The sequence below is a fragment of the Coloeus monedula genome, assembly GCF_965178545.1.
Source record: "Coloeus monedula genome assembly, chromosome: 1".
NCBI classification, from domain to species: Eukaryota; Metazoa; Chordata; class Aves; order Passeriformes; family Corvidae; genus Coloeus; species Coloeus monedula.
This window is the reverse complement of record NC_138781.1, coordinates 19,592,236-19,618,999: the sequence shown is the minus strand read 5'-3', so window position 1 is coordinate 19,618,999 and position 26,764 is coordinate 19,592,236. Positions and strand designations below refer to the sequence as shown.

Sequence of the window (26,764 nt, the reverse complement as noted above, 5' to 3'; positions counted from 1 at the left end):
TCCTAGTACACAGGATTTTGATCCAGTGAATAACCTATATTGGATCAAAATTATACATATTTTAAGATATTTGTATTATACATTTAACTAAAGGGACACTTTTTTTTACAGAGAACAAAAGTCCACATGGTTACATTGTGTGTGCAGATCTCGGTCATAAGCAGGTTTATGATAATGCTAAGTTGTTTTCATAAAGAATGGCCTAATTTTTTCTTTTAGCATCAAAGTAGAAAACAGGAAAAAAACCCAAACCAGATCACTAGGAGGTAATTAAATCTATTCTTTTTATCTATATCCTTTATACCCAGACAATGACACATAAATAGTTGTATTTTAATATTGCAGAATATTTCTAGATCAAGGAACATAGTCTAAATCCTCAAGTCCATTCTGAACAGTCACAGTCAGACCTGTTTCTAAAAAGCATGGCTGATTGTGATGCTTAATAGTTTGGAACATTTTTCCAAAGTCTTCTCACAAGTGTTGTCCTAACTCTCACTCAGCAATTGTGTAGCTGCCTCTGCTTTATAACTAAGGAAAAGATGTTTTGGAGCCAACAGAGGAGGTTGTGGTGCTATTTGATTCATCATCATTCACCATTTATATCATTTTGTTGATTAATTACTTTCCAAAGTCACCTGAAGCATCAGAAGCAGAGTTAGAAATGGGCAGTTTAACTCAGGTCTCCTGAATTTAGTCAGTGAGTGTCCTAATCACTAGAACATTTCTCTCATCATAAAGCTGCTGTCCGACATAACGTTCACAAAGCTAACACATGCTTATGAAAAATGCCACTGTGAAAGGGCAGTCCAGTTTTGCTAGCTAATTGTCTGGAAGCCATTCTTTCCATTCACCTTGGATAAGAACTAAATTTGGCAAAGTCATTGGTTTGTCCTAAAGAGTTACATGGGCATTTATCTGTAATAAAGTTTATACCTGTTCTTAAAGCAAAGAATTAGTTTTTCCTTTCCTTATTAACTATCACATATTATTTATGCCCATACATGGAATTCAGGGAATCACAGTGTTAGCCATACAGAACCCTTTCCACTACCATGTTTAGTGTGCATATTATAGCACCTTTACATAGAGCTGGGAGGATAATTTACTTTTTGCTGTATTTTCAGGTTACTACACAAATATTCCTGGAAGCTGTAACTTTGAAATACAGGATCAAGAGTGGACAACTGTATGTGGATTAATACAAGACACTACTGATGATTTTGACTGGAGTATTAGCAACAGTGCTGCACAAACAAGTCCTCATACTGACCACACACCAGGTATTGTCATGTGTACTACATCACTTCTGGAAAAGTAACATATTCACTGAATTTACAAAAAACCTACAAAAACGTGGATCGGTACCAAGATAACAGCACATCTCAGTGGTCAGCTGATGCATGGGAATGGCTCAAAGCTGTACCAGGACCAGTTCAGACTGGATATTAGGAAGCATTTCTTTACCAATAGGGAAGCCAAACACTGGAAGAGGCTTCCTAGAGGTGGTCGGTGGCCCCAGCCTTTCATTGTTTAAGAGGCATTCAGACAATGCCTTTAACAACATGCTTTATCTTGGGCAGCCCTAAATTGATAAGCCAGTTGGACTAGATGATCATTTTGGGTCTCTTCCAACTGAAATAATACTATTCTATTCTATTCTATTCTAATAACAAATTTCAGCTACATAATGTCAGCTTTTGACATTAAAAGATGAATTCTCTGAAATTGTAACTGGCTCTTCTCCTTGTCAATATTTTTAAATAATCTACTTTTACTGGAGTGTGGTATGATCTAATGAATTTTAGAAAAACATGCAGTCATATGCAGGATGAGGAGCAAAGTGTATGGGTGTGCGTGAAATGCTTAGGACTCCTACCTTGATTTAACTTACCTCCCTGGCATTGGCTTGTCAGAAATCTTAATATAGAAGTTCTTCCCAAGATGTTTCTGACAAACTGCTACCAGAATGCCTACTGATTTTCAGGAGAATGAAAAGTATTGCTAGGCAATTACAGTAATCTGTGTCATGTAGTAAGCATAATTATATACAGTATTACATAAATATTAAATAATATATTCTTTTATTATACAATATATTTGGGTAGGATATTAATTTCCATCACAAATGTACCAATCTCTATTTGAGAAGTAGTTTGCTTTCTTTACAGAAGAATTAATGGTTAGAAACACTATCTTAATTTCCATCTAATCAGCAAAGTATAATTAGTATTCAACCTAGAAGTATCACAATTTCTACTGTTTTTCTCTTGGGTTTGTGAGCAGCATCATCTCCAGGTTTTGACTCTTTTTTTTGTATTTTGTTTTCAAAATCAACAGAGGCACCTTATCACGGGTGGCTGTAGCCATTTCTTTCCAAGTCATTTATCCTCCCTTTTCTTTTATTCTGCACCTGCTGCAGGAACTGCTCACCTGATCATGAGGGAACTGCTTATTTACCACAAATCACAGTTTCTGCAGACATTCCTACGACTTTGTATTGCAGGCTGTAAATCTGGAAGTGCATTCCTCTTGGAAAGGGACAGAACAGACAAGGTAGAGGTAGAAACTATTGCAGCTGTTCCAGACAAGCTGTTTCTTGCAAATAAGTAGTTTGACTTGCTTTCTTGCTGTTACTTTGATGCAATGCGATAACAAAACAACTGCTAGCCCCTGGCTTTTTAAGGAGATTTTGTGTGCTTTTCTATTTCAGTTTCTGTCACTTAATTAGTTCTTTGTTTCTGTGAAATTACCCAGCAATTTTAAGAAAAAAATAGTTAATAAAAAGTCAAGCAAAAGGAAAACAAAATTAGAGCAAATGTGTTTACAAAATTATCCAGATTTGTAATTTACTTTTAAATTACCCAGGCGAGATATATTCACATTAGCTACAGAGGAATCGCTTGCCCAAATTGCCAACAGCCTGTAATACTTAGAAATACCTATCAGTCCATCAGGTTTAGGTTGGATATTAGGGAAAGGTTTTTCACCCAGAGGGTGGTTGAGCACTGGAACAGCTCCCCAGGAAATGGTCAGAGCACCAAGCCTGACAGAGTTCAAGAAGCATTTGGACAATGCCCTCAGGCACATGGTGACTCTTAAGGTGTCCTGTGCAGGGCCAGGAGATGGACTTTAACGATCCTTGTGGGTCCCTTCCAAATCAGGTTATTCTGTGATTCTGTTTAGCACAAGGGACATCTAGGACAAGGAACATCTTTTTATACCAAAAGGGGAGAGACCTAGATTAGAAAATAGGAAATTAGAAAGAAATTCTTTACTCAGAAGGCAGTGAGACACTGGAAAAATTTGTGCAGAAGCTGCGGATGCCCCATCCCTGGACGTGTTCAAGGCCAGGCTGGGTGTGTTTTGAGGAGCCTGATGCAGTCGGTGGCATCCCTGCCCGTGGCATGGGGTTGGAACTAGATGATTTTTAAGGGCCCTTCCAACTCAAACTATTCTACAATTCAATTAAATACACAAAGCATTAGCAAGAAAGATCTCCATACAGCCAAGGTATGGTATACATGTATGCAGTAAAAAGATAAAAAAATATTAGTTTCTGTGTTTATAAAAATGCTTATAAACTCAAGCATAAAATCGTATTGAAGAACTCTAAATGTTTTTTATCTTTTTATTAAGGTAAAGGACAGAGTTTTTTGTATGTAAACTCATCCGCCCAGAAGGAAGGAGACAGCGCAAGGATAACTACCTCCAAATTCTTCCCAGCTAGTCTTGGGGTCTGTAGAGTTCGTTTCTGGTTCTGGATGTTTGCTTCTAGGCAAACAGGAGTCTTAAAGGTAAAAATCCTTCTACTACATTATGGCGTAATAATACTTTCTTTAGTACTATTTGCTTTTTTGTGTCTAGGATTACCAAAATCTCAGGAATTTAAGTTAACAATGTTTCATCACAACTTCTCTGCAGTGATACCTATATATAAATCTTCTCCTGACAGGGTCAAGTGACAATTCTGCTTTAGTTTTAGTTCCACTTGAAGTCCTTTTACTACATATGAAAGAATTAACATTGCACATTTGACTAGCATAATAAAACCTTCCCAATACTAGCACGGTTCTTTGCAGAATTCACTCTAACATAAAATAGAGAAGGTTTTCAGTGTTTAGTGGTTTAAAATAATAGTTTTAAAAACATTAATGTAACCACGTGTGAAAGGTGTTTTTTTTAAAAAATTGGAAATAAGGTATTTAACTGCATTAACAATTATACCTCATGCTTCCATGAAACTGTCGTGTTGCTATTCCCCAAGCATCCTTAACAAGTACACTTTTGGTTGTTAAGTACTCTAGCAACAGTCCAAGCAGGGATGTGAACCCTTGCCAAACAACTCACTTCATGTGACTCACTGAATAAATACGTTGCACAGTTCCTTTTTGAGTGACCTGAGAAAGACTCCTATCTGTGGGGTTGGTTAGATTTTGTAAATACGGGTTATGTTAATTTTTAGTCAGTGACAGAATACTAGTTAGTCTATGTTAAAAGTGAACAAGAATATTTTTGTAGTCTTGGACATTGAATTCAGTCACAAAGCTCGTACCACTGGTTTCTCCACTGGAAAAGATTATCATAGCACAATTCCGTGGAATTATAATGCAATTAGGCTGGAAGGGCCTCAGGTGGTCTCCAGTCCAACCTCTTACTCAAAGCAGAGTCAGCTACAAGATCATGAGATCATGCTGGGTGGCTCAGGAATTTACTCAGTCTTGAAAATGTCCATAAATGAAGACAGCTCAGCCCCAAGGGCAACTTGTGCCACTGGTAAACTTCCCACCTTCTTCTCTTTACATCCAGTCCAAGGATAATGTTGCCCTTCATTCCACCCTTTTTCTTTTCTTTTTTTTTTTTTTTTGGTAATTTTTTTCAGGATGGGGTTTGCATGTCAATTTTATCTCTAGCACCTAGTTTATGGATACTCTGAGAATTGCCATAAATTTAGTTATTGATACCAAAAAAAAAAAAAAGGGCTGTATTTCATGAAGTTAGTAAAAGCAGCAGTAAAAAGCAAACATAAATTCCTTTTTTAGATTTGTTGATAGCTGAAATACTGTGAGATTACCTATGATTAGCTATTTGTTTAAATTCAATTATCCTGGACATTACAGCATGCAAGATTGATGATGAGACTCTTTGAAGGAGCTTTTGAATGTTTCCAAGCATCACAGAACACTTAGCATTTGTGAATAAGTAGATGTGTGTGGCCTGTGTGTGAGTTAGTAGGCAGCCAGCCAAACAGTCTGCTTTTTAATTGTTTTTTTCTCTTTTTAAACAGTTTAATTAATTCTCATTGCCTTCAATTTCATAAAGAATTGTCTTACTCCCACATACAAATAAAGATCCCTGTTTATGGCTTTGCTACATGTACTCTTTATGTAGGAGCATATTCACAACAGACTGAAGCACTCAGCAAGGAATATCATCTCATCACAGAATCAATTTACCTCTGTGGACATTTTGCTATTTTCTATCAAACTAATAAGCCATTTCAGTATCAACTGTTGCTGTTATTAAATCAAGAATATAAATTAACTGTACCCATTCAAGTGAAAAAGAAAAAAAGCCTAAAAAGAACAAAAAAGGAAAGCAATAAAACCAACAGCACAAAACTTCTAAAACAACAGCTCTGTGAAGTTGGTTTTTTTTTTTCAGTTTTTCAGGAGGTAAAAGAAGTCAAACTGTAATAGGAAGTTTGAATAATGTGCCAGAATATAATAACATCAGTACAAAAGCTGATACAGTTCTTATCTGAAAGACAGCTATCTGGTCAAATCTGAATTAAAAAAAAAAAAAATAAAAAGGATGGCAGATGTAAGACATACTGTGATGTGTGATTAAAATGGCATATAGGGAATCAGTAAAAGAAAGATAAAAATTAACACTGTAATGGTATAGGAAGTAGATGTGGTAGAACTACACACAATAAAGTTACGGGAACAATCCCATTTTTACTCAGAAAAGGAACTAGTCACCAAGGAAATGGAAAGAGGAACTAGAAGTGCTTCTATTCTATATTCACTGAACATTTCAGTTACACAATTCCATTATCATAAACTCTTTAATCATAGGGAAACCAAAAGTTATTATTTTTTAAAGGACACAATGTTTACAGCAACTCTTGCATTAACACAGAGTGGATGCTATTTAAAAGAAATCTGAATACTCCTGCTTCAGGACTTCAGTCAACCATTAACCAACAGGAGAAAAAATTGCTTTGTAATGTTTAGGTGCAAACCCACCAGCTTTCGTTAGAAGTGTGTGGTAAAGGCCTTTGACAGGGGAGTTATCCAGCACTAAATACATGGCTGGTCTAATATCTCAATTAACATGCTCTGAAAAAAAACCACTCCTAATGCAAACAAATTTTGCTGCATTATGCTACAAATGTAAATTTAAAAAACAATTTCACTTTACATTTTTATGACTACTTAGTTGAATTTAATGGTGTAGGAGAGAAGTTTCAACAAGAAGTGAATGTGGTTTTCACATCTGTTTCATTCCAATGGAAATTCTATTGATCATCTGTCAGTTAGACTGAAAATACTCAAAGTTTATCATGCTTTAGTATTCTGTCTCTGCCCATTTATCTCAGGAGTCTGCCATATCCATACAGTGGAGAATAAAAATTGAAATTAATTCCTGATGTGACAGTACAGCTAATATACCAGTTTTCTGCCTTGGTATTTGTTGATATTAATAGAACAGATTTATAATAAATTTTGGTATAAGACAGGTCTATTTCACTAAGAAAATATAAATATTTTATTACTTCAAACTAATGTTTAGACAAAATTTTTATTACTTCAAACAAAAGTTAAGGGGAATAAAGAGAAAAGAGCTAAGTAATTTTTTTAAAGTGCTTCTCTATTGGGACAATGAAATAAGATACAATTTTGTAATCTGATTTGTGGACTTAAGAGAAACAATTTCAGTCTGTTTCTGGTGGGACTTCAGTCCAAGGAAGACATGCACTGATGACTGCCGAGGAACATGAAGTTTTCAAAGGCATGATCTTAAGGACAAAAAGCAGAAAACATATCATCATTATTCACTGGAGTCAGTGGAAATTTTCCTCAGCTGACACAAGTCTCTGGTGCCTAATGAAGCGAAAATACAGGTTGTCTTTCTCAAGATTTTCCCATTTCCTTGGCTGGCAATTAAAGACTCTTAAGTTGTCCATGATGGAAGAATACATGTCTTATTATGCACCCTTCAGATCTGCATTGGTTTCTTATTTATTAGGCAATCAGGTGGAATGTAGTACCTTCCAGCATTCCAACTTCTAGATTCAGGCAAGATCAGGAAGACAGTCCATCATCTTGAAGAGTCAGGATGAGGGTACAGGATAGCTACGAGTTGTAACTGCTGATTAACTCAGTAGAAGTTTATATATTATGACCTTTAAGAGTAGGTCATTTTTCCTAACCCCCAAATGAAATAGAAACTGAAAAAAGAATTTGGAATTTTCTAACACACAGGATGTTCTGTGGAGAATTAGAACTAAGTCATGACTTTGAGGCAGTAAATAGGATTTTCTAAAGAATGTTAATCTCTGTGGATCAGCTAGATCAGTATTAGGCTGGAGAACAATCTTATCAGACTGATAAATACAGAGTTTTTCAATGGGATTTTGCTAAAACTTGTTTGGTTGGTTTGGGGTTTTTGTGGGTGGTTGGGTTTTTTGGTTTTTGGGGTTTTTTTTCTTTTGGGGTTTTTTTTTTTTGGTTGGTTGTTTTTCTTCCCTTTCTTACCATATAGTGGGATTCATCTAGCATTTTTCTTTTGCACATCTTAAATTGTTTTCGCTACCAGGCTAGCTTGTACACTTTACATGGGATGCTGTGCAGGAAGATGGTGTAGTCCCTGGAGGTATTAAGCACCACAGAGTTGTAACATTCCAGAGCTCTAGGGAGATCTTATCCATGAAAATTTGCTCTACCTTTCACATGCTGTATATGCTTACACAGGCCAGCAAAAGTCTTGTCTACACTTGATGTACTTCTTGATCCAGAAGATGCTCAAACTCTGAGTGACTTGGGTAGCCTCAGAAAAGAAGATATTATTATATTTCTTCACTTTCACTGGGCACAACCTCAGAGACAATAAGATCTGTATCCCCTGCTAAAGGAACAGAGTACTTGGGCCTCCTATTTTTCTGAACTCTCCTTTAATCTCATTTGACTTACCATGCATTTTCTGTTATGTATTATTCTTTTAGAAATTTCATCTAAAAATTTAAAAGACATTTAAGAACACAGACCCTTTCCTGGCATAGTTGTGGATAGATAAAAGTCTTGGAGAACTCAAGTATTCAGGAGTACTTTGGCAAGAAGTGGAACTGAAGCATTACCCTAGGAGCGTACATGACAAATGAAACAGAACTGGGAGTTCAACTAAGATTTCCAATGTACCAGTTTAGAGATTTACACTAAATGCTATCCATTTCCTCAATTACTTATGTGATTGTTACAGACCAAGTTTAAGCTTTAGTCAAACCTGACTGAGGACAGTCACACAAATTACTGTAACATAGTAATTCATCCATTAGTAATTACATATCTGCATACCCTCACTCTATGGTAAATATAAGTTAAATATCAGAGAAAAGAAAGACAAGGCATATAAAACAACTTTGCATCTACATGAACAGGAGCTGATGTCATCAAATGTCACCCTTAAGACCCAGTTTGACCTGCTGCAGTTTCAGACTCACTGGCCAGGAAATATACAGCAGGTTTCCTGATTGGTTTATTGTTTGTACTGAGCTTGAGCTTCAGGGTTGATCTCTATGTCACAGAATGGGTCCGTGCTGCACCTGAGACCAGACTTTGTATGGACACAATGAAATTTCTCTGTACCTAGACCAAACTGTTCAAGCAACTATTGTGCCTTGAGACTTTTAGTATGAGAAACTTCTCCTACCAACCTGACCAAAAGAATTGAAAAAAAAAAAAATCTGGCTTTAAACAACGGGACAACCTTTAAACATCCTGTTAGAGAGATTCTAGTTTTGTCTTCAAATATTTTTGATTCCTCCCACTTATTTCCCCAACATCTATTTGTGCAGCTGTGAGACTTAACAATGAGATATATTGAAAGGGATATTATCTCAATATTTACCTTCCAAAAGGAGAAAATATCGCTGCATATAGCTAAAACCATGCTAACCTTATTATGTGCTGTAAAATTCCAAATCGTCAAGATTGTCATATTTCATGACTGGTAAAATAGTGAATGGTTCCAGAGACACACACAGGTGCTGTAGCATTGTTCTAACCTCACATGCAGAGTTTCTCTAATCAACGGTTTTAACTTATTGAGGCCTTAGAGCCTGGTAATGTGAAAAACTGTTACACACAGATTTTCATTTTATTTTATGGGTTGAACCAGCTATTTTTTCTCAGCACCTGTCCTTCTAACCCAGCAAGAGGCATGCTTTTAGGAAGACAGTGATAAGATAGTGTTGTTACACAGTTCTGTAACCAAAGATCAGGCTTGACAAAATTAGGTCCTTATTTGAATTACTCTGTGTCAGTATTCTTCATGCTCCCCTGCTCAAAAAATGAAATAACTTGCAAGAGGTTTCAGGCATCAGAGGTATTTTACCAAGTTCTACAAAGTATTTACGGTGTCATTTGGGTTTTTGGCTTATTTGTCCCACCAGGTGGACTGGGAGACTCAAAGGTATTTAATTATACAGATCATTAGCATGGGTTCAAGTTCATAACTTTCTTGAGCCTCAGGTTTTCTGTTCCATTATTAAACTGGAGCATTCAGTTGGCAACATGAACCTCCAGGTCACTGGAAAATTAGTTTAAAGGCTTAAGAGAATTACATTTCTGAAAGTGATGAGAAGAGGATAATGATTCAGTCCCTTAAAGAAATAGTTATGATCTGGAATGGTAAGAACATGCATACTTTCTTTAATCCAGTTCTTTTTTCTTTTTTTTTGACCTGAACTAGATCATCTAAGGATTTTTAACACCTGAGTGGGAAAAGCAACTATCTCTGTATTCTCCAGTTTCATTTTCTTGGCATAAATTCATCAGGTTTTGGTTAATTGGAACTTCATTCATTGCTATACTTATTGCTTTCAGTATTTAATTATTTTATTTATTTTTATTCATGGCTTTGCTAAATGTTTGCAATAAAAAGTTGTGACTGTCTCAAATGCTTTATTATAAATTACTTGTACTAGATGACAGGCTTAAATCCCTAGGAGCTAAGTCTTTTATTTATATCTCTAAAATCTTCACTCAGTCTAACTATAAGGAGGTCACCTTTTAGAGATGAAAGGATAGCTCAAGATCCTTCTCAGCCTTCAATTTTTAGATGAATTTGGGGTTAAGCCTTTACTCATTAGCTTCTATATGTCAGGCTGAGACTGGTTGTAGATTTTCCAATTAGTGATTGTATTAGCTGCTCTTTTTTATTTTCTTTTCATAGTAGCTTTTTATTTGAAGGTGAACTAGCATTAGAAAAAGTATTCAGTAACATTTGGCCATCACCAATATGAAGTGGATTTGAACCATATCTAAGAGGGTCAGTACTGTCCAAGCAGGAAGGAGCACTGCTGCATTTGAGCTGTGTTACTCTCCCAAGCTGCACTCCTGTTGCTTAATGCTGATACATTTGCATCTCTTGGGTTCTGTCATCAACAGGTATACACAGTTGAAGAACATGGAATGGATATCCTTATGTGGTCTTCTAGTAGAAATGAAGAAAACAAATGGATGTATGGAAGTGTTGTTCTCTCCAGTAACAGCCCTTTCAGAGTTGCCTTTGAAGCTGAAGTGGGGTGGAGTCAACCCACAGAATTTGCTCTAGATGATATTTCTTTCACCCCAGAATGCATTAATGGAGGTATGCTGCTACACAAATATTTATCATACATGTTTTCAGAGAGCAAGGAAAATTGTGGCATTTCATATACCTGTGTATATCACAGTTACAAAACCTGAAATATTTTCTTTTTCTCAGGGTTTGTAGAAGACATTTTTGTGTTTTAGCTAGCAGTTGAACATATGAGTAATTATAGCAACTCAGAATATTACTGTCATTGAGGGCCTGAATCATAGTTGAGAGGAATCTACTACAATTCCACCATATTGGTTTTCTCCCGTATGAAAAAGTCAGAAAAGGCTTTAGTTTGAGATGGAAGAGTTTTATGAGTATCAATGTGGTTCACACTTTTTTTTCAAAGAAAGTGGTTAGTTTTTTATCATTGCTCTCTTCATATAATACAAATATGTACCATATTTGCCTTGCTGACATGTTCTTCAAGAATTTACAATCTCACTTCTGTTACATAAATACTTTATCTATGTAGAAAAAAATTCTAATGTCTTATAATGCCCTGTTGTTTTTCTGTAAGAAAAGCAGAGGTTTAGTCCGTAAACAAAATGTAGCATATGATACAATATCAGAAGAAAGGTATTCATGTAAATACAGATTCTGTTAGAAATATCAGCAGAACTTAATGACTAAGGGACAACTAGGAATTATTAATGTTATGTAAATGCCAATATGAAGGTTATAAAAATTGTCTTTGATAAGCTTTCTTTCTGTTAATACAGCTCTTGTTGTTCAGATAGGATGGCCTTTGTATGACCTAGTTGCCATGCTGTTCAAGAAACTTCTTCTTTTATTATTTTTATTGTGATAAGCACCTCCTGGAGGAATTAAACACATGCTAATTAAAGCTTAAAGTGGAATAATATGTTCACACAGGTAGTATTTGTTCAGTCTCAAGCTGAACAAGAGTTTTGTTTATTTTCTCTAAATAGGCTCAGGCAAATAATATTTTGGAATGTAATTCAATGAGCTGCCGACTATGTGCATAAACAGGCATTTGTTCTACCCCTATTATGTTAATCACCTTTTTTAGCCATATCTTAAGAATTACATAGGCAGTTTCATGCATAGTACAGCATAATAGGGAATTTTTCAAATTATATATTTTAAGCATCTGTAATTCTGAAATAATCATAACTACAGAAATAATAATATTAATAGAGCAACATTTTCTAATGACTTTAGTTTTCTCCAGAAATTTTCCAGTTGTAGAATACTTCAAAGTATCTAACTTGTATCACAATCTGTCTCTCTTACAAATGTGATGTATCATAAGTTTGGCCCGAAGAAAATTTGTTGGAGTTATATTGGTTACTTACAGTTTGTTCAATAAGTCAAAAACTCATGTCTTAGCTACATGCAGGCTGTGATTTGATACATAATCTCCTCTCCAGACAAAAAAATATACCTAGAAGCTATTACTTAAGATTGGTATCATACTGTCCTTAGAAGAGTCCTATCCTAATAATCCTTGCTGACCTGGTAGTGCTTGTGAAAAGGCAAGAGAACTACATAAAATCCATGTAATAAAATAAACCACTGCAATTTAGGGAAAAAAGAACCTGCCTCTGACTTTTTAATACTGTTCCTGACAAAGAGGTACTTAAGAAGAGGTGCTGTTTTTTACCAATTGTTGTTGCTAGAGAGCTGCTTAAATATTCAGATGGTAAAATTTGAAGATATTACCTTCCAGTAGTAAAAAAGCACTGTCCTGTAGATATTTGAGCAAGAACATTTTTCTGTAACAGAAACAGTGGGAAAGTTTACCTAAGCAAGTCAGTCCTGCTTTGATTGTGGTGCATTATGTTTATTCGAAGACCTAGCTCAAAGAAAAGAGTATTACATGCAGTACAGGTTTTGTGTAACATTCTTCCTTTCAGAAGATAGCTATACTACTGCAGATCTTTTTCCTCTCTCTGTATTATTATTTTCCAGCTTGTTTTTAATTACTTTGAGTTTCCTGAGGCACCATGTTCTAAATAAAAGCAATCACAATTTAGCTGGTTGGGAGCTCTAACTAATAAAGCATTGCCAGCAGCTCTAATTCAGTTCAGTTCTGGTTTTTATGTTTTTAAGTAGTCAATCCATATTAGCCATGAGACTTCCTAGATATCCAAGAATATTTCTGAAAGTTTAAGCAACGTGTGGTCAAGGTAGTGCTAGGTCAAGCTAGGCCTACTGCAGAAGTAGCTCTGAGTGGATGCTAATACAGAGGGAGCTGTCAGTGGCACAGGATCTAGTTCAGAATTAGCTGCTAAATGAGATATATTCTTACCACTTTTCAAGGTCCATGATTTTCTGCTGATAAAGTTGTGTGAAGATCTTATCTTACATCCTAGGGACAAAAGAATTTAGTTGTTACTTAGGTATAACAATCTTCTTCAAATTTGTAAATAACAGCTTGATTTAAAAAACCCACACCATTTAATTTCTATTTAATGTCTTAATTTTTCAAAATAAAAGTGAAAAAACATTTCAATTTCTCATTTCAGATGGACCAAAAATTCCAAGGTATTGAATCAGTTTTATGTTCATTAATGGCTTTCTCATAGTATTTTCTAGTTCAGCTGAAATAGGAGGTATTATGGAAATTCTAAAAATTACTGCTATACCTAATTTAAATCCTAGCATTAACCCAAAGATGCCTAATAACCAAACTTTATTCTGCTTATGAAAGTCAGAATACTATATTTTGTCATTTACTCATTACCAGAGAAATAAACCAGATGGACAGATTTAGTGTGGTAATAGTTAAATAGCACTTCCATGTATTGGAACAGTATTCTCGAGAAACAAATAAATAGTAAACATATTTTGGGACATCTTGCAGAGATGACCCAAGTGAAATATTTGTGCTTATGGAGATCTACTGGAAGAAGGTAAATCTCAGTACAAAGTCAGTACTGAATGACAGTCCAGCTCTTTTACGCAGTCAAGTTACTTGCTAGGCCCTATTTATCTGCAACTCTTTGGGAACTTATACCTCTAAATAGTACTGCTTTAAGTAATTGCTTAAGTAATTTTGATTTATTAAAAAATAATAGTGTTGACACTTTTAAATGAATATTTGGGATGAATCTTGGGTATAAAGAGGAGTGCAAATATCATGTGGTGCCAGAGGCTCCACAGTATTTGAGAAAACAGTATTTGCTTTTCCACCATCAGTCATGCTTATCACCAGTTCATTTTTAATATTGCTTACTGAAATAATTAATTTGAATAAAATTAATCTGGATGCTCTTCTGTGTCTATTCTTCTACTTCACTTCTCCTTATCATTCTTTCCTTTTTAATTTCTGGTTTTAGTCTGTTTGCTCCATAGTTTATTTCCTGCAGTTGCTCAACACTATCTGAAATATTTTCCTCCTTTACTTCTGTTTTGTGAACTACTTTTTATCAACTTTGATAATTTTATTTTAAAACCTTTTTTTACTTCTGCTTTCTTTTTATCCATTCCCTTCTTTATAAAACTTTTTTCAAAAAATGTCATTTTAGTCTATAAACTTAGCACATGAGAAAGGACTGTCGCTGTTACCAATTTCCCACCACACCCTCCTGCAGCTTTCCTTTCACCTGAAAAATTTGTCTGCAGTAGAAAATATTATTGTGTAAGGATACACTGGAAATAAAAGGGGAATTTTAATAGTGCAAAGCATTCCATACAGACAGGACATGTCTTCTCTAATACTGTGTCATCTGACCATGGTGGAATTGTGAATATAGAAAGTGCTATTTCCCAGATGCTATGGGTTGGGGCTTTTTCCTAATGTTGTCATAGTTCTTGACTTCACCACACAGGTTACCAACAAAAGGATTTTCCTCTTAGGATCTGAAGTACAGTAAAATTTTCAGTGGTTGTTGGCAGCTTTCACTTAGGTGAAACATTTGCTTTAACATATCATAACTCTTCCAAGTCTCCCCATTGCTCTGTACCAAAGCACAAACTAGACCTTCTGTAAAGGTTGTATATAATCCTTACACTGAGCAAGCTTTCACATATTGTGAAAAACAAATAGAAGAAGCAAATCAGAATCTGTGAATTATAAGACAAGTTTTGCTTTACATTCAACCCCAAGGGTATTTTCAAAAACAAGTACAAAGGTTTTCCAGTAGCCTAAAACCTAATATCCTTCAAAAATTATATTTTCATTTTATTTGAACCATCATAAGACAGTCATGAGATAAAACAACATCCATCCATTTAGATCACCTATCCTCGTTTTCTAGAAGAGACGATATTGTAAAAACTGTGTGACAAAGGAAATTATATTTCAATCAAAATTTAAGATAGATATACTCAGAATTTTTGGTCAGCCATGAAAAGTAAGTAAGAAAAAAGTGCATCTATCAATATAACCTGTCTCCAACAGTTCTGAATGTCAGGGAAAGAGTATAAGGAAAGGGGAATTATACGTACTGTATTAGCCCTATACATTTGCCATTGCCAGCCATTTGTAATTCAGTCTTCCTGAGCCATATGTCGTCTCAGAATAATATCCTCAGGTTTTTGGTTTCCCTTTGAACATGTCTGTTCCCCTTTTAACACCAGGGAAATTTTTAATATTCAGAAATTAAATTATATGCTGCTGCTTATATGAATCTTGGCTTATATTCGTGAATAGAAAAGCTGTTCAGTGCTTTCTTATTTGGGTCTTGAAATGTATGAAACTTTTATTTAAACCTTGGTGAGTCACTCTTTTGTGTGGTGGGTAGGATTTTCTTAAGACATCCATAATGTGGAAATGTCACAATAGATGCATGCCCAATAGATGCAGACCAAATCCTGAAGTTCCTTCAGAGTACAATAATTTGCATTGACTTCCAAACAATAGCAGAATATAAGCAATATCATAACAAAAAGTTGTCATAGGTGGAGGTTCAGGCATCAAGATGAGAAGGAAGGTGTCCCAAAGGGCCAGAGCTATAGATCATTCTCTTTGTTCAAAATGGAAGGAAATGAACTGGCATCTAATTTAAACTCTGTTCATGAAGTTTATAATTTGAACATAGCAGAATGAAGGTAGATTCTAATACTTTTTATTGAATAATTTAGTAAAAGAATAGTGGCTCTGAAAACTATTTTCATATAGCTAGATAGCAGAAAGAAAGAGAGTGGTAAAATAAAAATCTATGTAGATAATCACCTGATAATGAGCCAAGGTTTTCAAAATCAGTATTAGTTGAAACTAATTTTAGATATGTGGTGTCTTGAAGGTATCTAATTTTCAGAAAAACATGGGAGCAACAATTCTTTAGAAGTGATTCCCCTTGAAACTTCAGATAAGAAACCACAAAGCAAAGGTACATATATGTGGAAATCCTAGTGTCATGATATCTTGCCTAGTTATTATTTGTTTCTCACAGCATATATTCATAGAATCACAGAATATCCTGAGTTGGAAGGGACCCACAAGGATCATCGAGTCCAATTCCTTGCCCTGCACAGAACCATCCCCAAGAGTCACATCATGTGCCAGAGAGCATTGTCCAAATGCTTCTGGAACTCTGTCAGGCTGCTGCTGTGACCACTGCCCTGGGGAGTTGTTCCAGTGCTCAACCACATATTGAGAATTTTTCCTCCCTATTTTATCTCTGCTTCATGAAACACACTCTTTGAATACCGATTGTTTATAAACATTCCCTGCTTTTCCTGCCACAGACTTCCATTTGCTTCAAAACAGGGTCTGTGTGCTTATATGTAATGACATAATCTTTAACCACATTATGAATACTATTTTTCTCAGAGCTCTCTTTTCTTTTTCCAATACAGAGATGAGAGATAATTGAATATTTTTGTTTACTATTTTTCTCAGAGCTCTCTTTTCTTTTTCCAATACAGAGATGAGAGATAATTGAATATTTTTGTTTCTCTGTGCACATTATTCAGATATATCTTTGGATGCAGAATTTCTTATCTTTATGAAAAGTTTTTCTAAACACCATAGAGCTATGGTGTCCAGATATTTGAAAACTATTTGATAACTACCTTGATAACTACTTCTTACTACATAATGTTATCTACCTGATAAATAAAAAGAGGATGAGATAAAATAACCTCTGTAATTTTGAGTACTACTTTGGAAATATCCAAACCGTTTTTTTTTCAGAGTCATAAAATAAAGAATCCTGAATTGACCAAAAAAGCAAAATATGAATTGGCCAAAATGTTCCTCCTGTGCAGACCCTAAACTGGCAGACTAGCAATAAGCTGTCTTGAATTAATACAATTTTTACAGGTGGAGACTCTAAAATGAGTTACGTCCCCTTAGTTTTAACCAATCCCTTTCCACCAATAAGGAACGAATACAAGTAGATACGAGTGAAAAAATAACCGTTTACCAGCAAGTGGAACATCAAAAGGCAAAAAAAAAAGCCCCAGTAAATAACCACTAGATACAAAACTGCTAAATCTCACAAATCCTACGGGAAAAAAGAGAGACCCAAAATGCCAGAAATACCCTTCCCAACATGGCGACAGTGTAGTTTGAAACACAAAGGGAAAGTCAGCTCTCTCCCCAAAATGGTGCTCCCCAGTTGACCACATGGTCTGGGAGGCAAAGGGAGAAAAGTTGGTGCACAAAAAGAACCTGCCCGGGAAGGTGGCAGCTTATGGAGCTGGATGGAAACCCGCCAGCGCCTGTGGGGTCAGCTCTGCTGCCCACCGCTTGCTCCTGCCGCCCACTGGACCCTGCCGGTGTTGGTGCTGATGTCCTCTGACCCACTGCTGTGTTGGGGGGGGGGAGGAAATCCACTCTGTCGGTGCTGACATGGGGTGGCCCAGCCCCATGGGACCAGCTCAAGCTTCACTGCTTATGGAATTTGCAAAGTTCACTCTGAAGACAGTTTCTAATTGCAAAATGCAGTTTTTCCAAGTTGCTACAGTGGCAAGCCCAGAAACCTGCCCAAAGCAACCCCTTCCAAAGGGCAGCATCCACCTTCAGCAAAGTGCACTAGGCAAAGGCAGCCCCCAACTGCCCTGCAATTCTGGTTCTGGATGTGCCAGGGGTTAAAGAGACAGTAACAGATAGTAATGAAATACAATGACATTCTGGGTTACCCATGACAGAAGCATTACAGGCGAGCTAGTCAAAAAACTAAACAGCTCAGAAGCCGTCCATTTGCAGGTAATTTTATATGCTCTCCAGCACTTTTTGCAGATCCCATTTCATCACAAGAAAAACATAAATGATACTTTTATCTAATTAAGAGACAACAACCCAAAAAGTAGAGCAGGTGTTTGTGTGAGGTTTGTGCAAAAAAATAGCTGAGTGGCGCAGAGAGAATCTTGCTAAGGGGTGAGCATTTGTGTGTCCCCGTGTGTCCATGTGTGTGAATCTGTGTGTCTGTGTTTGTGAGTGTGTCCATGTGTGCCCATGCATGAAGCATCACAGAAAATTCTGCAGCAGGAGTCATTTGACAAAGCCTTAGATGGAGTCAAAGATCAATCTCTGAAACTCCCAGAGCCTGAGTGCTAGAAATACTGGAAGGGTTAACTGCCTGAGCTTCAGTGTTAGATCATGGGGAAAAACACTGTAGAGGAGACTTAACTTCTGATTTCTTTAAGCTGCAGAGCCAGGGGAATCACTGTTTGCTTGTCTTCTCATTCTTGCAGTGAAGCAGAAATTTCTCTCACATTGAGTTTCTTTCTCAGGGAGAGAGAAAGAAGAAACTCAGGGAGTTTCTTTCCTCGAGGGCAGGAGAGGAGTCATGGGGGGAGCTGTAGCGGGAGGCTGCTCACAGAAACAGAGGAGGGGAAGAGGAAAGCAGGATGAGTAGTGATAGAGGACTGGATATACCAGGGAATTTTGTGAATAGTTTCTTTAGTCAATTAGTTTTTCCCTGAAACCAATCACTATATGCTTTAGATCTGTGTTGCTTGGCAGAGATAGGGCATTTATGCATCTTTAAAGACTAAAAATTGTGATCTAAGGCAAAGTACCTTAGAGAGCTTCTTCAGCCTGTTCTGGTATCTTCCAGTGCACAGACCGAGCTGGCATCAAAAGCCAAAACTTTTTGTGGATTTCACAAAAAAGGAACTGGGAATAATTTTAGGATAAGATAATTGCACTATATAAACTAGAATAATTATTGGCAATTCCTAAATGCAATTCTATTTTGTATGTTTAAATTAATAATTATACTATCTTCATCCAAAACCTTCAGTTCCTCTCTGCCTTCTTATAGCTTGTCCAGAATACCAAGATCTTCTGAAGAAAGCTACATGACTTTTGGGAAATTAAAATTATTTGGATTTATTAATAGCGTATTTAAATAGTCTCATTAATATTGAACCTCCAAACCCTATCTCTTTACACCAAAAAATCTTCAAATCCCAGAGATGATATTTTGCCTTGCAAAGTTCATTCATAAAAATCAACATATTCCCTTGGAGGAATGGAGCGAAATAATATTTGGGACTAAATGGTTTCATGATACTATCTTAAAAAGAAGTAAATTCTTAGATTCTTCCTTATGTAAAACTTACTCTTCTCCTCAATAAGTCTCCAGCTCAGATTTATCTCAGAAATTATATCCACTTCATTTTGTCAAAGACTAAAGCCTCACAGCTTCTCCAGTTTGTCATTGCTCCTAATAAATAAACAAACCAATAAATCCATCACATTAGCAGGCATAGCTGGCAATTCCCAGATTGTTCTTAGCAGAAATATGGCAAATATTGCCATATTGCTGTCACAGGTAGTCAGTGTGTTCCAGCCAGAAGCAGTAGTTCTCTGAGTGAAAACTAAATCATAGCTTGACTTAACTGGCAGTAAACCTGTCTGTTTTCCATTATGTTTGTATGTTAGCAAACTGTGATCATTTAAAATAAATTCAGCACAGACATATAAAAATCTGAAATCATTGGGCCATGTTCTGGTTTTTTAAATTCTGGCTTTGTTACAGGGTCTCTGGGATCCTTTCCAGCACGCTGCCCCGTACCTCTGTCTTCTCATGAAGGGAAGAGAGTTAAAGATTGAATTGGCCGGACTCAATTTCCTCATTTTTTTTTGTCTTTTTAAAAGCTTGGAAATAAACAGCAGAAGTTTTATTGAAACTGATAAAAACCCATGGAAAGATTGTTGAAGTATTTGAACAATTTTAGTCCATTAATTTTTGTAACAAGGTTGTTTCTTTGCAGCCACCTTGAATGCATTGATTTCATTCCCTGATCCGATGTTTACTGAACAGAAAGTGAGGACTGACATATATTTCAAATTAATTAATGCACTGGATTGGGCCCATAATTAATTTATACTCTTGTCTAATGAAATCTATTGGAGGGAGTTATTTTTGACCTCTTTTAGCTACAGTTAATAGGTCCACCGTTTTTGTTAATTTACTATGCAAATTACTTATGCAAATAGATCAAACAGGTTGTTAGTTTTCAAGGGTCTGATGCAAGGCCCATTAAAATCCGTATGAGTTATCCCATTTACTTAAATGGACTTTAGAGCGATCTCCAATACAACTGAGGTAATGCTGCCTAACAGCATATGTGGTAACTTTATTTCATGCTTCCTGGTGTTGACTCTAATGCCAGTGCCCACTAGTCTTAACTAAAATTCACTGTTACAGGTAGTATATAAATGGGGACCTACTCTGCACCAGAGATCTTAGTGCTTGAAGAGAAAGGCAGAAAAGAGGAGGATAGCCTGGAGGTGTTGTTTCTTTCAAACCAAGCATGTTTGTGTGTTACTTGCTGTCATAATGACTGTGCAATACAAACATTTATTTTATATTAGCATTCAGGCAATAGCAGTTCTGTGGTTTTCTGCGGCTGAATCCCTGTGATTCATGGGCAAAATATTTGCAGTGCCGACCTGTGAAGTTTGCTTTATGGCCAGGAAACAGGATCATATGCTCCATGACAAAGACAATAATACAGCAAAGCATAAGTGTACAGAAAATGTTCATCAAACATCAGTAAGCCTTTAACAAATCCCTATCCCACAAATATATAAATATGTCCTTGACATGGAGCACTTATTGACTTAACATTTTTCATGTTGTAAAGGCTCCTTTCTCCCAAGTCATCAGCTCATGAGCTCTATTTACCAAATTATTATCATTATTATGGTTTGATGGTTGACACATTGCAATAAAAATGTATTTAAAAGCACCTGTTTGATCTGGCAACAATGAAATACAGATATCTAAAGAGGTAGTTATTGCAGTTCATGAAGCAGTACATACCAGATTTTATTTGCTTTAAACACTGGTCTGACTTTTATGTTTTTATATCTATCTCAGCTACTTAACTTCTCTTAAAAGTGTGAAGGTGCTTGTGAGGTAGCACTTTTGGTCCTTAGATTATAACTCAGCCAGCCAGCTGTGTGAGTAAGTTTTAAAAGACATAGGACCAAATTAAAATGTCATGTTTTAGGACCTAATTAAAATGTCTTTTTTATGATATACAAGTAGATGTTATATGCACATTTTTAAACCTTTCCATTAATTTTGGTTATTTGCCATATGCAAGGTAAAAAAAAGTGCAAAATAAAACACTGAGTGCAAAGTAAAATAAATAAGGACATGTACTCAGCTTTCTACTTAAAAAGTCATGATTCCTTTAGCTATAATGGAACATCAACAATTTACTGCTGTTTTTCATGTGGATCTAAATTCAGGCTCAGTGCTTTGCAGTGCAAAGGTTATTTATGCTGAAATTGTTTTTGTTTAGTTTGCTTTTCATCTGTGTGCAAATACTGAATTCTTGAGGGTCTTTAGTCCTGCTTTTTAGTGGTCATGCAGACTGGATACAAAAAGCTAAGCTTTTATCCTGTCTTCTTTAGAACTCATCATTCAGTAGATTTATATCCAAGTACTTAAATAGTTTCAGACACACACTGGTTTTTAAAAAAGCAACCTGTATAATATCTCCTCCACTCCTGAATATGGTCTGAAAATGAGAGTCACACAGCACTCAGGAGATGAGCCCTGCCTTGGGAACATCTTTTCTGCATTTGGGAAAAGGTGAGGGAAACATTTTCTTGGCATTCCAGTATTAGGCAATTGTTGAATTGAACGATATTGAGTGACGGAAACAATGTGTGAGCCACAAACAGTCCAATTTGCATTGAAAAGGCTTCACTTCAGATTCTGCTGTTTAAATAACTTTCATATATACCTACAAGAGGAGAATATAAAATCTATGGATATGCATAAGTTTAAAGTTAGTTTTCATTGCTGAATTGTGCGTGTAGTACTGTGTGAGTCAGCACATGGAGAGTGTTTATGAAGAGTCTCTCATTAGTGCCAGCTCGTTTTTCACTGCAAACCACATTGCAGTGTTAACATGTTAGTTTAATTCTTCACAGTGGCAAGAAAACAGGATAAATATTCTCACTTTTTAGACGGAAACATGTCAGTAGCAGATACTGCAATGATGAGTTTAAAGCAAATAATTACATACATGGTAGCTTTGGATAAAAGTAATTAGTTTTGCATTAAAGTTGCTTGAGATTTCTTTTCAGTTGGAATTAGTTAATGACTTCCTACATTTGCATATTCTTAATTAGTTTGTTTTGAATGTTAGCTATGTACAAATTAATGTTTTTATAAATTTTCAAAATTTTTACCAGGCATATTTAATTTATAATTAAGAAAAGCATTTATAAACTACTTTATGTAAAGAAAATAGATTGAACTTGGGAGTAGAGTTTTGGCAGACCATGACAATAATGACATCTTATAGGATGTCATCCAGAGCACAATTTTCTATTGTATCTGAAACCAAACACATGTGAAGTAATGAACTAATTAACATATAATGTGAGTTAATAAGCAAGAGATACGCTTATGATCTTTGAAGTATATTCTCATCTCATGCACTCTTCTAATCTAAAATGATTTTACTTATTTCAGGGTATGACTTTAGATTTTTTTAATGTACTGCAAACATAAACCAGACCTCAATAAGACCTCCTGGTCTCAATAAGACCTTATCCATAACTTAACCTGAACACATCTTCGCAGCTCTCGGTGAATATTGCACACTCTATCACAATTGCTATGCAAGTCAGGAAGAACTTCATCCTACAAATTATTTTCTAACAACCAGAGGGAATAATGATAGAAAACAACAACAACAACAACAATAATAATAATGATAATAATAATAATAATAATAGAAATATAATCATGCCCCATTAAAAAAAAAATTAAAGAATTTCCCTAAATACTGAATTTAGTACACGATTATTCGCATGCATAAGTTCATCATGTGATTGGGACCATACGGCTAAACTGTTCAGTGTTACAAAAGTCTGAAAATAGTTTAACACTCAAGACCAGATTCATAACAAGCACTGCATTCAAGATTTTGAGTTTAAAAGGGGATTACAGTTTACAGAATAAATTTGGGTAGAAACATGCGAGTAAACATATCATGAACAGGAAATTAAACTGGGTCAGAAATGCTCACGAATTTATTAGAAATGCAATCTTTCCTGCAATATAAACAGGCAACCACAGGAAAAAATGTATTGTAACTGTGTGGTTACAATAGTTAATTATTGGTTAATTCCCATAGTATAAAGAACAAACACAGAAAAACTAACAGAGGTCTATTCAAGGACAAAAGAATGTGCATAAGCAGAACTGACTGCAGCTTAAGTCATTTTCGCTGTCTAAATGCCCCCTAGGCACTGTGAGGACAGGGTCAGAAATAACAGATAGAAAAAAAAATAATATCAAATATAATCATACTTTTTTATTTTTTCCCAGCGCAAGTGCAAACTAAAAATACAAAAAAATTTTTTTACTCCACTTTGCAAGATTTGACAGCACTAGTTCTGTATTAATGGAGAGAGAAATATGTTCCCCAACGATATTTCATCAGTATATTGGCAGAATCATGACCTTATATGCAGTTTTTATTTGACAAACCAAATTCAAACATCTTTATGGGCTACTGTTATTATCTGATAAAATATGGGACCAAAGTAGAAAAAAGTGCAAAATTTAGAATACTTTCAATTTGTAAAAAATCAATCCACTATTTGATTCCAATGTCTATAATCAACTATCTAAAACCAACTTCCATAAGCTTTTTGAAGCAGCATAAATAATTCTTTTAGACTAACACATTTATAAAACACATATGAAACCACAATCTTTTCAATCCCATGTAAATGTACACTTCTTTGAGGTATTCATGGCATAATTCTGAATACAAACAGGAGAAAAGATCACTAGGTTATGATTTTCACTGAGTCAATATCCATTTTTGTTATTTTATGTTTACATTATATCCAGTGTATTAAATACACTTTGCTAGTAGAATGATTTAATTTAATAAAATTAGGTGTATGGAATAATATCAGGAATGTTCTATTGTATGAAGCTTTTCAATTATTATGTTTTGATATAAACACAACATGAAAATCAAAAATTTCTAATCTAGAGAAGGTCTATGTTAGACAGAACTTTGAGCTCTTTCTCCTTGTAGCTGCTTCACAAGCAACCAGATGGTAAAATACTGCTAGTACTCTGTTTACCTGAATGCATTAGCAGTTCATTTACTTGTACAAAATGCTATTGTGACTTATGATTGAGGTATCTTTGAAACTGAGCATGTTTCAACAAAGTCCTCATGCTGTCAAACCCCAGCCTGGTATTGCAGAATGCACAAACATACTGATATGACCAGTGGATGAAAGGTCACAAAATAATGCCAAAATCCATACACTCTGTAAGAGTGTCATGCATTAATGCAGCAGTAATATTTGACATCTGAGGTCAGAGAACAATGGTTGTTTCAACCATTTCAAAAGACAGGATGAAATCCACCCATGACTTTTGTGCTAGTCTCACTTGCCTCAGCCCAAGTCAACAGCAAACTCCTCCTGTCTTTTACAGAGGTAGTGACATTAATTTGTCATACCTTGTCTCTAATGATCATATTATATTTTTTACACAGCTGCTGCAAATTGACCTAGAAAAGATTAAATGTATGGTATGGAGCTAAATTCTGGAGATTATACTCCTTTCCCTGCACATAAAAAGTGCAGGAACCCATCACATTGCTTCCATGGGAGACACTGATGCTATAAAGAACACAGCATTAGCATAGCCAACTCCTTAGAAATTAGTTTCCACAAATAGATCTTATGCTTCTGCTGATAAAATCAGTTGTAATGGTTTTCATAGGAAAAAAAGAAGGACTTAAGTATCTGGGAAAATTTATTTATATGCATGAAGCTTTTCCCAGTATTTTCTTCCATCAATGCAAGTAAGTATGGATTTTTTTTTCTTTTTTTTTCCTTTTTTTTTTTTGTCAGCTGTCTGAATTAGTTAAAGTTTGAAATTCTAAAAGCACATTTTTATTTACTTGTACCCTGGAAACCTATCTAGGATTTTTTAATTTTTTTTTTTTAATTCTCTATCAAGCTAAGCTAATGATTGAGAGTGATAATAAACTAGATCAGTAAAAAATTTTGTTGTTGCTTTATAAAAATATTTTTCCTTATTTAACTTAAAATTGCAACTGAGGGCTGTTTTAAGGCTTTCCAGATACAGGGTTAAAGGCAAGATTTATTAATACTTTGGTATTAACCCTTCTATGCATACATGGCAAAAGAAGTAATAGGATCAAAATAAATGCTGAACTTGAGCTTTAGAAGCAGAATGCTGCAACAACAACAATGGAGTTAATATGAGACAAAATGTTTTTAATACTCTGTTTTGCACTTAAGAGCTGTGTTTTTATACAGGTTGTGTTCCTTTTATTTAAAGAGTTTAGTAACCAAAATCAGTTGCATTCCCAGCAGTTCCTATGTCTGTCTCAAAGGCAGTATGAATGACTACTGAAAGAAAAGAATCACTAAACATTCCTTTTCTTCTTGTAGGAGCAGCTGATCCACACCCTCCAACTTGCAGTGGTGACAAGTTCACATGTGCATATGTGCAGCAGTGTCTGTCCCTCGCTGCACGGTGCAACGGGGTTGAAGAGTGCATGGATGGGAGTGATGAAATGAACTGTCCCATGGAGATGCCTACCACCACGTCTCCGGGCTCCTGCAAGGAAACAGAGTTCCTGTGTCCTTCTCAAGGCTGTGTCCCATCCCTCCTGCGGTGTGATGGTGTGCCTGACTGCCACCTTAGTGAAGATGAAGTTGGCTGCCGTAAGTTACTTTCATTGCTGTAGTTATGGCAATGTTACCTTACCTGCCTAAACCAGTGATGTTTTAGGAAAGAAAAAGAGCAACATAGTGCAGTTTAGTGTAAAATTCGTCATTCCCTTGTCAAAAAAATTCCTATTTGTATCACATATAATGCATTAATTGCAGAGACACTTTACATTTCTAAATAATCTTGCTTATGCATTTTAATGTCCTGGCTATCAAGTTTGGTAAATGCTTAAAAAAATTGTGGTTGTGTTTCTGTTAATATTAGCAAGCATTGCCACATTTTTTCCATAAATCAGTCAGCTGCATTTGCATTGCCTCTGTAACCTCTGATTATGATATGACAGAAAGGCAGACTTCTGCTGTTCTGTAATTTAATACCATTGAAGGCAGTCCTGACCTTTCAAGGATTTTGAAATCAAGTCCAGTCATGAAGTAGCAGCAACCTCTGCCCAAAGCAAGGAAAAGGGCTCACAAACAAAACACAAGACAATAGGCTTTGAAATGTAACTGCAATGAGATGCCATGGAGAAACACCTCAACAGGTAGACACAAAAGAGAGTGTCTGCCCATTTAAAAATAATTTATTACTAGTAGATGGACTGAGGCCAAATGTTTAATTCCAGGAATTTCAATAATAAATAATTAGCTACATATAATAAAAAAGAAAGGAGGCTTTTTACATATAAAAATTTTTCTTCCTAAACATCTCATGCTGTAAAACTTTTAACATTTTTCTCATCCTTATCAGAAGTAAAAAAAACTGCTAAA

The 26,764-nt window shown here is 35.5% G+C and overlaps 1 protein-coding gene across 1 annotated transcript in view; it reads left to right on the top strand.

Annotated features, from left to right (window-relative positions):
* Nucleotides 1–26,764, top strand: part of MALRD1 (MAM and LDL receptor class A domain containing 1) — a gene marked incomplete at both ends in the record, with an annotated part of 232,350 nt that overhangs the window by 154,257 nt on the left and 51,329 nt on the right. The window contains 4 exons of the mRNA XM_082296361.1: nucleotides 1,128–1,283; nucleotides 3,640–3,797; nucleotides 10,674–10,875; nucleotides 25,715–25,990. Coding sequence (XP_082152487.1) covers nucleotides 1,128–1,283; nucleotides 3,640–3,797; nucleotides 10,674–10,875; nucleotides 25,715–25,990 — 792 coding nt within the window. The remainder of the gene's footprint in view (nucleotides 1–1,127; nucleotides 1,284–3,639; nucleotides 3,798–10,673; nucleotides 10,876–25,714; nucleotides 25,991–26,764) is intronic.